The sequence below is a fragment of the Typopeltis vanoorti genome, chromosome 11 (genome assembly GCF_054136105.1).
Source record: "Typopeltis vanoorti isolate ZY-2024b chromosome 11, IOZ_Tvanoo_1.0, whole genome shotgun sequence".
Classification (NCBI taxonomy): domain Eukaryota; kingdom Metazoa; phylum Arthropoda; class Arachnida; order Uropygi; family Thelyphonidae; genus Typopeltis; species Typopeltis vanoorti.
In genome coordinates, this window is record NC_143559.1 from 96948987 (window position 1) to 96962303 (window position 13317).

A 13317-nucleotide genomic window follows, 5' to 3' on the forward strand; every position below is an offset into this window, starting at 1 on the left:
CCTCACCTATCTCGCGCTACGATTTCGGTATCCATTGATTCTACGGTCAGGAATTCCTGCCTTCTATACAACACCGAACTTTTTTTCCTCCTATTTTTTTTTTTTATTTCCTTTTTTTCGCGGTCTCTGAAAATCGAGGCGATCCGTCACGGTGATATCAGTAAATGCACGCTTTTGTGGCGAGGTAATGAAGTGATGTTCGGTAAAAGGGGAAGCAAAAGGGACAGGAACATCCGGTCTTGTATCTGAGTGCGTGAAAACTGCTGAGTCAGCTAATCTACCATCAGTCTCTATTGAAGCAAACAGGCTTTATTTTGTAACTCATACCATTCATATGCCTGCCAAGTTTTGTCCTTATATTGGTGTCGGTGTTTGTTTATGTTCGAACGATGGCATTGAGACGATGGAGACTAAAATGTCTTCTTTAGCATTGATTACAATGTGAACGACCTGATAATGAACGTAAGGATATTAAAAAAAAAAAAAAAACTCGAACCAGAGACTTCGATTTTTTTTGTTTCCTCGGTATCTATCCAGATGGCGTTCTTAACTTAATCTCTATAGCCATAGTTCAAAACCTTTCCTAATAATCCTAGTAATCTGATAAGAGAATCGAACAGAGTACTGGGGTTGCCAACAGGTGTTCTCCACCTCATAAACTAATATTCTATTTCCCCTTGCGATGCACCATTTATACCCTATTTGTTCCCCCTCTAGGAAATGGGGACAGGACAGGTGTAGAATGGTGCAGGCAAGTCTTCCCCTCCTCGTACACACCAGCGGGAGTTCCCATTGTGCTCTGATACCGACTGACGGGTGCATTTGTCCCTCGTCGTATACGAATCCGCTTTCATGCAATCCCTCATTCGTGCCCCACCCCACCCCACCTCCCTCGTCTCCTTCAGCTGATTTTCTTTATTTCTCTAGGATTCAAATGCGTGTTTAAGATAACGTGATGTACTGGTGACAGGTGGGTATGTGTTGCCCAATCATCATCCTAATGCGCGTGCGGGGCCCCTCTCATCAACATCATTTCTTCGTAAGCGTCCGAAATTATAACTTTAAGTAAATCGTGCCGAGGTGTTGGGAACGTGTAAGAAGATTAATTGCAAATGAGCGTCACTGTTCCATGGTCTTGAGTAATAATTGTGAAGTAGATACAGTTCTGTCCCAAGCGGAAGTGTCGTAGGTCTCTTCACAAACCCCCACAGTACGCAGCGGCAATTAATACTTTTCACACGCTAATTGGTTCGGTTCCATAAAGTAAGCAGTCGTGTAATTAATGAACCTTCCTAAGTGATTTATGTAATCTTCCCTTTGCACTCGACATCACCTAGAATATATGGCACGTGCACAGTAAATCTTACTTTACGAGGCTTCCTTCTTAATTAGTAATTAAATGGGAAGAAATCTCCGCACAGCATCAGATTCTCTTATAATTGTAATTTATTTGCATATTTTCACATTTCACTGTTTCTCCAAACTGCCATTTTTCACAGCACATCCCCCCCCCCTTCGGTTTCCTTATAGTCCCAGGGTGAAGTGAAATATCGAACAGCCAACATCATGCATGAAATGATTCATATTCTTCGGATAAATGATTTAAGAATCGGATTTTCTCTTCCCTATACTTTTGATAACCCAGTGTAGTTGAGCAGCGAGATGTTTTCTTAAAAGGGAGACAGCCCATTACTGAACCATAAACGTCATTGACAATACTTGTGCTGTTGGAATGGAGACAATGTTGACAATGGAGATATTCGCTGATTACTCTTCTACGTAGTATACACCAACAGAACCGGTTGTCACCATGGAAACGGATTTTTTTTTTTTTTTTGATTTCATGAAGCACATTCATCAAGCGGGCAAACCGGACCCATGAACAAACAGGCTACAATCATAAAAAAATACAGCAAGGAAGACAATGGGAAACCACTTTGCGTCATTATCTGCCTAGTAATCAGCTGCAACCCTCTCTAAGAGAGGAAGCCACAGGATCAGATCAGATCAGAAGCACATTCAAGTCTCTTGCGATGGTGAAAAGTGATCCTGCATACTGAATTTCAAAAACGTTAGGGTTAAAAAAGTTCTAAAGAAAATATATTTAGGAAAGTTAAATCTTTTAAAAATCGTATAAATAATTCGACTGAATTTCTTTTAATTAACATGAAAAACACAAGAAAAGGCCGTATATTTCACCTTAATATTATATGCCATCATCAGTGGCAACAATGGCCTGTAATATATGGCCTTAAATGAACAGTATTACTTGTTTCTTGTATTTTTTTTTTTTTTTGTGTGTTAAAAAGAAATCTCTCATGACATAAGTATTATCTTAGACCAGGGACTATAGATGGGGGGGGGGGGGGTTGAGACCAATCAGAGGAGTGAGGAGATGACAACGATGGCAGAATCATATTAAAAATGAATATGTTGGAAGAAACTTGACATTAACATTCAGGAATGTATAAGCAGAGTTAAAGAGCTAATCTCGGGTAGTATGGGCACTACATAATTGGAAAAGTTTAGCAAACAGGTTTCTCTAATGTCAGGATGCCACGAAAAGAACCAAAATATAGGTAAATTGATGCTGTCTTAGAAAACAGAAATAGAGTTGACATTGTTGAAGTCCCGACAGATAACAGATTAATTTGGAGGAAAATTGTCAATAGGATTTTATCTATACATTCCTTGAGGGTACATATCAGAAATTTGGTAATAAATAATAATTGCCGTATATGTCAGCGTATAGGCGATATTTGAAATCGGGGGGGGGGGGGGGGATCTGAAACCAGGGGTTGCCTTATATTAAGGCTATCAAAATCTGAACGCTTGAATTGTTCGATTGAAAATGTCATTTAGCTTCTGTGTGTATAAAGATGTTAGACGCATGTATTGCTTCTAATAACCTGTTGATTTTATATTATGTTAATTAGCACGTTAATATACGGATATATATTCGTATTTAATAAGTGTATTCAGTAAGATCAGCATGTAGTTTTTTTGTATTTAAATTCCAAAGCGACCACATTAGCGTAATCGCATGAATATTCGAATATCCAAAACTCAGCATGGAAAGACATTAATCTGCTGTGATTTCTATGCGTACATTATATTAAAGTAAAAATACTGTAATGTGTAAAAAAACCGTCAGCGGTAAGTGTAAAATTTGTAGTAGTCTTAGATCGAGTATAGCACAAAATCAATGTTTTGAAAATACATTTTAGGGGTTGTCTTATACGACCACTGACCATGTACGCCTACATATATAATACTTGGGTTTACGATTAACATGAGGACTACTGATCCCACTTAAAAAATGGAAGTTTTTATTTATTTACATTTTATAAGTAGCAAACATTTCTGAATATTCTAATTGTTAACAATTCTCTTCCTCGACTGGTTTTAATGTTCGTTTATCAACACGGTTCTCAGTTCGCCACTGAATAGTGCCAATAAACTATATCAGCGAAAGATATAGGTTCAAAATTGAATCACTTTCACGTAGTGTTAGTTTGAAACTAACTGTATAAGAGATCAGCAAAAGGTACACAAGGTCAGTGAAAGAAGATATTGAAACCAATACAGTAGTGACCCACCAACCTCACTAGCATTCAGATCCGGCCTCCCAATTACTAGCGATCATCTTGGTATGGAGGCATGGTTGAAGACTTTTGGAAAGGGAACAACGGTTTACTGGAAGAAGAAGTGATTTTTGTGCTTGAAAAGGTCTAAAGTGAACCCTGGGGGAGGGAGAGAAAGGAGGGGGGGGATGCTCTGTTCGTGCAAGCGAACACTAAAGCAAGGTTTCCAAGGACAATGAGAAGCAAATACGACATATGGTAGCATGAAGCGAAGCCTTATTGCTTTCCTATCGACACAAAACTAGCCTTGTGTCGAGTTCGGCACAAGTAGTTTACTTTTCTTGAACGGCCAGCTTCGGCAATGGCTTCGCTCAAAGACTTTCACTTGATCGATCGCCAAGAGTGTCACGCAAATCAGGACTGCTGTATGTTTGCTCACGTTTATCTGCGTACAACTTCTGTTGACAGACTCTTCCCTCCCCCCCCCATAGCGCCCCCCTTTCCTTCCGTTTGCTCCTTTCCTTTCTGTATAGTGTGGGCAGGGGAAAGAAAAGAGGCGGGGGAAGTGCCATGACTGCTACTGCCTCGCGGTTCCCGTCACTTGGCTGGCTGTGTACATTCTGGAACGCTGTATTTGTTGAACTGCCGAAAGAGACGAGTTCCTATATACCCTACGAACTTGCCTCGGGCTATTTGAATGTGTCTGCAAGTCTTTGTGCAGGGGAATTCTCGATGCTTCGCAGCCGCCATTTTTCCTTTCACTAGAACGGTCTACTAATTGACATGTAAAAATTCTTTCGTCGCTATCTGCAGGGTTCATGGCTGGCAGCTTCAGCAGGGATGTTCTCCTAATCGCCATACCTGTTTCAACTGCACATCCTTGTTTCTCATTCCAAACCCTGGAGATCTGCTAATCCTGTTTACGTAGTGCGAGAATATTCCTCAGTGCCGACAGGTTTGCTTCTCTAACAAGGCTCCAAAGATCTGTTGTAGGAACGGTTTTTATCTTTCTCTTTATTGATTCCGATTTTTGTTTGTAGTTTTCTTATAATCTCTACATAGCTGTAATCCATCTGCAGATTTCTCAGTTACTAAGGTACGTTGTACGCTACAAAAATATGGTACATTAATGCAAGACTAGCGAAACCCAATCTATCAATTTCCATTCTAATTGCAAACATTTTTCTTCTTTTGCTGTCAGGAAGTTGATATCTGTGGATATCAGTCTTTAGATTTTCTGAGAAGCAAATCATTTAAATTCTTATGGATTTCAATGGAAAACCATTGAGTTTACCTGAGTGACCTAGATGGAAAGAGTTCAAATCCCGTCTGTTACAAGAAAAACCCAACTTATGTTCCCTACTTAAGTTTTTTTTTTTTTTTTTTTTCTGCAAAGGAAGCTGTAGTCCATGAAGTTTTAACTGAGGCTCGGCTATTGTCGTTACCTCGCCATGACCAGAGCTTATAGCACTATAACACCCTATCCATACATTTTCTTTACTGATAACGGAGAATATGAAAAACATTTTTGCTTCACCCATCTAGCCAAAAAAAAAAAAAAATTTACACAAATCTCACATATATGTTAACGTTGGAATCATGACGTCATTTAACTGAGCATGCGTTGTTAACCAATGGTTATTAGCTACAGTAACCTGTTTTAGTTTGCACTCTATGAATGTGAAAAACTTCCTACAGTGGACTAAGGTGGTGCATTATTAGTCTCATTATTATGCGCCGATTCGTATCTTTCTTCTTTTTTTTTTTTATCGAAAAATAAAAACAGACTATCCTTCACCGCATTTCTAAGGACGAGTTTGTCTACTCATTACCAGCTTCACATCTGGGCTACTGCTGTGCTATTGAAAATCACCAACCGCATCTATCCGCAAATAAATGCTTCGCTTGTCACTGTGTTTGCGTTTCTGTCTGGCTAAAGGTGTCACCTTCCATATTTATAACACCCGTTGAAATATCTCGCGTCCGATTCGAAAAACCAAAGCGACCTTCCAGACGCCTTGAGACCTACCCTTAGTTTACGGACGAACCGCAAACACTACAAAGCAAAGCGTCATGTTCCCTTTGTGTACGAAGAGTGTCACTGAACTTCCCCTCCCTCTCGCGCTCTCTGGGTTTCCTTTTTTTTTTTTTTTTTTTCCTTCTCTCTCTTCTTTCTTTCCGTGTTCTTCCCAACATCGCTTCGGCGTTATTGCAAACGCCACCAACCAATTTATTATGGATGACACCGAGCCGTTCATCACTTGCCAACGCCGTCATCTCTCCGATGTTTTGCATGCACGCAGAGGGCTGCTGTTGCCATGGGTGACGGGTGCACTCATGGTTGCACCCGACGCCATTGTAGGACAAGACCTGGCCTGGCTTTCCCCGAGCTACTGGGGGAACAAAGGCAGGCACATCAGATGACGGGTTAGCGAGACGAAAGGCGGGAATGTGATGGGGGAATAGGGGGGGGGTGCAAGTACATAAGGGACCACTGAAAGCACGTTCGACGGGGCGTAGCTGTCGACTGATTTTGCCTCTACATGCATATATATGATGAGTTCGGTGTGTGTGTGTGTGCGTGTGTGAGAGAGAGAGAGAGAGAGAGAGAGACGTGCTGAAAGCTCGGTGACCCTGTTCTGTGTGCAAGTAATCCCTGCTGTGCCAACAATAAAGACAGAAAAGATAATAGACCACGTTCTGACCCCCAAACTCCACACCAAAAATTCACTTTCGATCTTATAGATAGCCGTAAACAGGGACTGCACTGACAGAAATGTTCCACTAGCTCTCGCTACGGGTGCGTTGGTCTCAAAGGATACCGAGCCGTTTTGTATTCTCTCTACACACCACAGCTTCACTTTATGACTCTTTTATAAATGTTTTCAGTTGAATGATTCTTGTTACGCCTCCAGGATTCGGTCTAAATTGAACACCACGGAAATCTTTATTTCACCCGAACAAATAAGCATATAGTTAATTGATTGTTACAAACTAATGATTACAGAAAGTTTATGTTAATTGTTTTTTTCATTTGAAGAATACTAATTCAACTATTTAACTTTAGCGTGATGTTACAGTATTGGAAAATACCCTATCTCCTTTTTTTTTTTTTTTTTTTTGTGCAGTTTCGAAACAAAACATATTTCAAATTCATTCATTTTCTCCATAAGAAAAAAAGACTCCAAATTTCCCCAGGAATTTAGATAATGACACTTTCGCGTGTGGACTTCCTTCCTAGGTAGAGATAGCTGTAAAGAGCATGAATTGGATTGAGATCCGGTGATTGCATGAAGCGATTCAAGTGATGGAATGTCTCTGAGTCTGTTAAATCAATGCAATCATCCTCTGAAATGATGTGGAGATATTATCGGTCTGAAAAATGCCATCACTACATTCATAGTGGTCCCACTTCTAGTAAATGTGTGTAGAATTTGTGGACTCTGTCCATATCAACAATCCAAATGCTGCTGAACTATATATAGACATAAACACACAGATCACGCGTGTATGGTCCATGTTGAAAATGTAAGAATTTGGGACACCGAACTTAGATTACTAGAGAAATATTTACCAATGCATTACTTCCACATGAGTCGTGTTATACACGAAGTAGAATTATTACAACTATTGAATTAAAACATTAATTACTTTTTACAATTTCTTCCCTCCCAAGTGTAAAATTAAACATGTTACATGAACACTCATATAGATGATATATAAATTATAACCATTCAACCTTAAAGTTCTTAAAAGAACTGGGCAATGGACTGAATCCTTGACTCTTTATCCCGTTATCTGAATGAAGAAAATCTGTGTGGATGAGGTGTTGATTGAGCTAAAAGCTCTAGTCATGGCTGGGTAACGGCAATAGCCGAGCCTCAGTTAAAACTTCATTGGCTACAGCATTGCCATTTGTTACCCTGGAAGTCCTAAAAAGGACTTTTTTGGTTAGATCAACAATGCAACCTTATAAGGACTGGCTTAAAGGGGCGAAGCAAGAATGCTTTTCATCTTCCCCGTTATCTGTAGAGGACAGTGTAGGGATAGGGTGTTATTGAGCTATTAAATTAAAGCTCTGATCATGGCAGGAGGGTAACAGCAATAGCCGATCAGTTAGAACTTCATTGGCTACGGCATTGCCATCCATTACCCTCCAAGGGTATTGGATTGAATGAATCAATTACCGCATCTCACGGTCGATTGATTCAATCCGGGGCATCATCCATCACCAACAATGCAACCTTATAGTCCTTATAAGGACTGGCTTAAAGGGGCGAAGCAAGAATGCTTTTCATATTCCCCGTTATCTGTAGAGGACAGTGTAAGGATAAGGCGTTATTGAGCAATTAATTAAAGCTCTGATCATGGCAGGAGGGTAACAGTAATAGCCGATCAGTTAGAACTTCATTGGCTACAGCATTGCCATCCATTACCCTCCAAGGGTATGGTGGTTCTCACCCGTCTTACGAGCAACCGTGAGCATTCTTAACTGTTGATATAAAAAATAATAATTATATAATTAGGTGTATTAAAAAAATACAAATTGTTTGAAACTTTTTAACTAAAATACCAAAATATTATCCAGTTTCCTTTTAATTAATAAATTAGCTTATTTTTTATATATAAAATAAAATATTTTTCCTAATATAAACGAAAACCTGATGTGATTTCCTTCTTTTTTAATCAGGTTCTTTGGCAAATTATCTCAATGTACTTAGTTCAGGCCTTGTAGGTTTATTATCTTATCTTTCAGCGAAATTCTATATCTCCCCACGAGAGGGAAAAACCTAGGAGTCGTTCTCCAGATTTGGATCCCGAAAAAAAAAGGAGAAAAGAAGAAAAACACGACCATGTAAGTCAATTATTTTTATTTTCCTGATAAGAATGCTAATTATAACTTGATAGTAAAATATACTAAATTAGCAAGAATATTATACATTATTAAATTATAATATATTAATTTAATAATTAAATAAGATATTTTACCGTATGATATTCGTTAAAAAATTAAAGAATGCTCTGTATATTCCTTCTCATCAGATGGAGCCACTGCTTTTCCCTATTTTTTTTTCCTTTTATATCTTTTCCAGGAGTAGTAGTAGACAGGTTACAGACATCGTTAATATGAATTTAGGAAACTATTTGTAAACTGTTGACATATCAAGACATGTCACATTGTATCCATGCAGTGTGGAATATCCAAAATAATTTAACAAAATAACATGTACTGGACGTGGAAACAGGAAACCACAAGCATTTTAGCGTATTTTCCCCTGAATCCCCTGAAATAGGAACTGGAATCGATTAGTAAACATGAAGATGGTCTATCATTCAATGAATTTGGTTCTACTTCATTTTGCATCTAAAATATAAGCTACATCAAATGAGGTGTCATATCATACGATTTCAGTGTGTTATCCTATAGTTAATCCATTTGTTTTGACGTAAGAAAGCGTTGTTTTCTAAATAAAGTGATGCATGTATTCTAAAGCAATGCAAAAAAAAAAAAAAAATAATAATAATAAAATAAAAGAGAAAATAAAGATGAGCTACTATTGGTTATTTCACTTCACCCTTTGAAAATCATGGAATGTTGTTATTTCTTTGCAGAAATAACATCTATTAATATATTTTTTATTCGTTTTAAGCCCTGTGTTTAGTGTGCCTGAATAAAAAGTCACTAAAAACAGCTTCTTGAAGTAAAAACAAATATACGGAAACTAATCTGCTGACTTTCCTATTTCGTTCTTCAATTTGAGCCTGGTTGACAATATGAATAGTGTATTTGCTCTCTAACAGGCTATGGATTTGAATCCACTGTGGCATCGATGTAAGTTGGTGAATGTTTTAAGTGATTGATGATTTTTGTCGCCAGTGTGAAACTAATATCTTGATCATTACAGGTCCCACTTGAAAAACGTTTCCGTTTACCAACCCATAGTAGTGGCACAAATGTACTATAGGTAGGATTCACCTAAAAAAAAAAAAAAAAAAAAAGTTAACGCTGAACTTTTGGAGACAAACTTCTTTCATAAACGGCTTTGATAGATTCAAAATCACCAGTTACTTACTGAATCCTCTGCTGAATGTAGGTTTGTTCAAACTAGACCATAATGTTCCTTTTACAAGTACCTTAAATATAGACCATTACTGTCTAAGAAGTCAAACATAAACAGTGTGTGTGTGTGTGTGTGTGTGTGTGTGTGTGTGTGTGTGTGTGTGTGTGTGTGTGTGTGTGTGTGTGTGTGTGTGTGTGTGTGTGTGTGTGTGTGTGTGTGATGAACTCAACTGACCATTAACTTTACTCTTTGGTTTCCTCCTCTCTCTTGGCTAGGTGATATATGGTTTGCAGACATGCAATTGAGAAATATGTTTTTCCCATCTTTGCTGCCTTATTGGATAGCTGTTCGTTCTGTATACAAAAACCTAGAAGTAGTGAAAGATATTATAGTGATTCATGAGTAGCCTTTGAACCAGCTACTTCTTCGGCAAACTTGGTCGTCTTGTCAACTAGCATAAGCTACCACACCTTTCTACCTACTCATCCTTACCAACATATTTGGCAGGAAAGGACGTGCGATAAAGTATTGTTTCCTTTAAATCATTTCAAGTACAATTTTGTAAATTATTTTATCGCCAACAGTACCTTTTTTCTTCCACTGAAAGAGTAGCAAAATTTTTACTTCTTGTATGACACAAGATTAGCAGTTATTATAGTCTGTTGAGTGTGACAGACTTGCGGAAGGATTGGGTCTACTTTTCTCATGGTGACCCACTCCATATTGGCAGAGTGTATGTATATATTTGTATGAATGAATTATAAAGGCGAAAGACAATCACAAATATCCATCTTCTGGCTGGAGAGCGGATACGTTAATCACTCGACGAACCAGGCCAGCCTGTAGGGATAGATTTAACTAATAATCACATCAACAAAAATCACTATACGTATTACTGCTGTCATGTAAGACAAATAGAAAAAAATACGTCACCAGGTATCCTGTGCATTGTATTGGTTTCCACACAGGAAGCTAAACATTTCAGACTTGGACTCCACATGTATGCAATTTCAAAACTGGTTAAAGAACTTCATTTACGAGGCATATTTCAATCTTGAAGGTTCCCTGAAGAAGATTTGAAGAAAACTGGTATTCATTTTTTCCCAGCATCAGTTGGAAGAACAAGAATCGCAATAAGAACTATTATAGTCTGTCTTGTTAATCATCATATCATTTTTGATTTAATGGAAGAGCCACAGTTTTCAAACCGTTTTCTTGTCTTAAATCAATAAGTACAGGGAGAGAAAGAGTGAAAAATGATTTCCATTGTCCATTTTCATACAAAAATGATTATATATATAACGAGGGTGATGCAGGATATGTTATCCTGCATCTCTCCTCATTCAGTCTTCGTATTCTCAGAATAACAAGTTTTCAACTGCACTGTACTGTTGGTTGGAAAAGTTTCCCTAATAAGAAACTCATCCTAAACGAAAATAATATCATCACTGTGACGCGGTCTCAAATCTAGAATATGTCTTTCTACTTACTGTATTATTGAGTCGTAGATTTTGTAACCACTCGTGTGGTGCTGTTAATATTTAATTAAAAATAAATATATAATAATATAATATACTATTTTTTTAATATAAAATTAAATTGATTATATTATATTTGCATATAAAATTCAAAATAGTTTAATAACATTTATTTTAAGTTAATGATGGCATATTTTTATCGTTCTTATTACATTAAGTAACACCGTTTTAATTCTACAATATTTAAAATATAAGTAATTTTAGTTTTAACATTTTTGTTTATTGAGGCTTGGAGAGCTCGGCTATTGCTGTTACCCTCTTGCTGTGATCACAGCTTTTTTGTTCATCACAATACACTTGGAGGGTAATGGATGGCAATGCTGTAGCCAATAAAGTTTTAACTGAGGCTCGGCTATTGCTGTTTTAATAGCTCAATAACACCTTATACCTGCACTGTCCTCTACAGATAACGGGGAAGATGAAAAGCATTCTTGCTTCGCCCCTTTAAGCCAGTCCTTATAAGGATTTTTGTTCATCTGTTATTCCTTAAAACGTTGCCTTTTTAGTAGTAACTAAAAATTTTAAATATTTTCGCGGTCCCGTAGTTTGTAGTAACATAATGACAATTATTTTTTTTTAAATAGTGGGTTACTTTCTGATTATATATAATATATAATATAATAACAAATTTAAAAAATCAGAAAATTATCACAATTGATTTTTCAAATTTTTTTTTTAAATAATGGATTACTTTCTGATTATATAATGACAAATAAAAAAAATCAGAAAACAGAAATCAACTTTACTTAAATATTATGCAGAAACTTTACTGCATTTATATTTAGGAAATCAAATAATGTTCTTTGTTTGCTCATTTTATAAGGGGATAAATTTTAAGAAATAACAAATCAGTATTACAGCACTGAAAGTTTCGAAAAGTAATTCGCTCAAGTATCACTTAACAACGTTAACTTCTATGCATTCGTACTAGTATTGTAAACCACGCTACCGGCCAAGACGTATATATACGTCCAGTTTATCATGGATGCGAAGTGCATATTAAAATTGTAATACCATTGATATTACATTGAAATATATGATGGATACGAAGCGTATCAGGCTGCGTATTTGATCCATAATGGCCGGTAAGGTGGCAGCAACGAAAAGTCGACTTGTGGCGCCACCACAAAACAAACTACTGCATAATTCAGATTACTAATACAAAAACGATACAACTTTGAAACAAAGTAAAATAATGAACAAAAAATAATTATTTTAAGAGATTTCAAAATTTTAAAAACTAGAAACGTTCTATAAATTTTCCTCGATCCCCTAGGCGGTCGCAGCCGGCCAGTTAAGAATCACTTCCCTATACCACTAGAAAAAAAAAAAAATGATAAAGACATTAAAATATAAAATTTTGTATTAAGCCATTCCTAGCACAAAAATAAACTGGAATTAGTATATGGGACCACCATACAAACGAACGAAGAAATATTACAATTTCTAAATATAAAACAACACATTTTTATATCAGTCAATGTAAGCATAAATGGATATAAAATCTAAATTGAATGGACAATATCCGACAATGACAAAATTCTTGTGTATAGTTATAAAAAATAAGTGGAGAAATAAGAATTAGAAGACTAAGAAAGCCATAGCATGAGACGGAAACAACTACTTAGCCTATTGGCGAAAAAAAATAATTTTAATGCAATTTAATTTTTATTTCTAAATTTAATTTTAATTGAATTCTTATGTGTACTTATTCAAAAACTAAATTTTGATTATGAGGCTTCATTACAGTGATATATTATAAATTTTAGATATGAGATTACATCCAAGGGATATATATTTCTTGTACTAATGAGGTGGTTAACTTTCCGATAGTACAGTAATTTTATTTACAATTGGATGCTGAAAGTACTCCAGGTCTGTTTTTATAGCTTTTCATTGGTTTTCTGCAAATGGAAGTTTATTTATTCATATTCAGTTATGTTTATTGTCTTTTAGTTGTCAAATAGCAATAAATGCCTTAAATTACTTGTAAACCACTTCAAAATTAGTTGGAAAATAATACAGAACTTATAGCTTTCTAGATAATTGCAAATATTTTAATTATTTAGAAAGTAAACCATTTCTTTGCTTATATAGCTAGTCCATAAGAGAGCATTTTAGTTAACAATTATT

At 36.5% G+C, this 13317-nt stretch overlaps 1 protein-coding gene across 4 annotated transcripts in view; it reads left to right on the forward strand.

Moving 5' to 3' along the window:
- LOC150101862 (transducin-like enhancer protein 4) overlaps nt 1-13317 on the forward strand; it is a 271453-nt gene that overhangs the window by 230693 nt on the left and 27443 nt on the right. For all 4 annotated transcript variants that reach the window (XM_090400931.1, XM_090400928.1, XM_090400930.1 and 1 more), the window contains one exon: nt 8341-8439. In XM_090400931.1, the coding sequence (XP_090257057.1) occupies nt 8341-8439 (99 nt within the window). The remainder of the gene's footprint in view (nt 1-8340; nt 8440-13317) is intronic.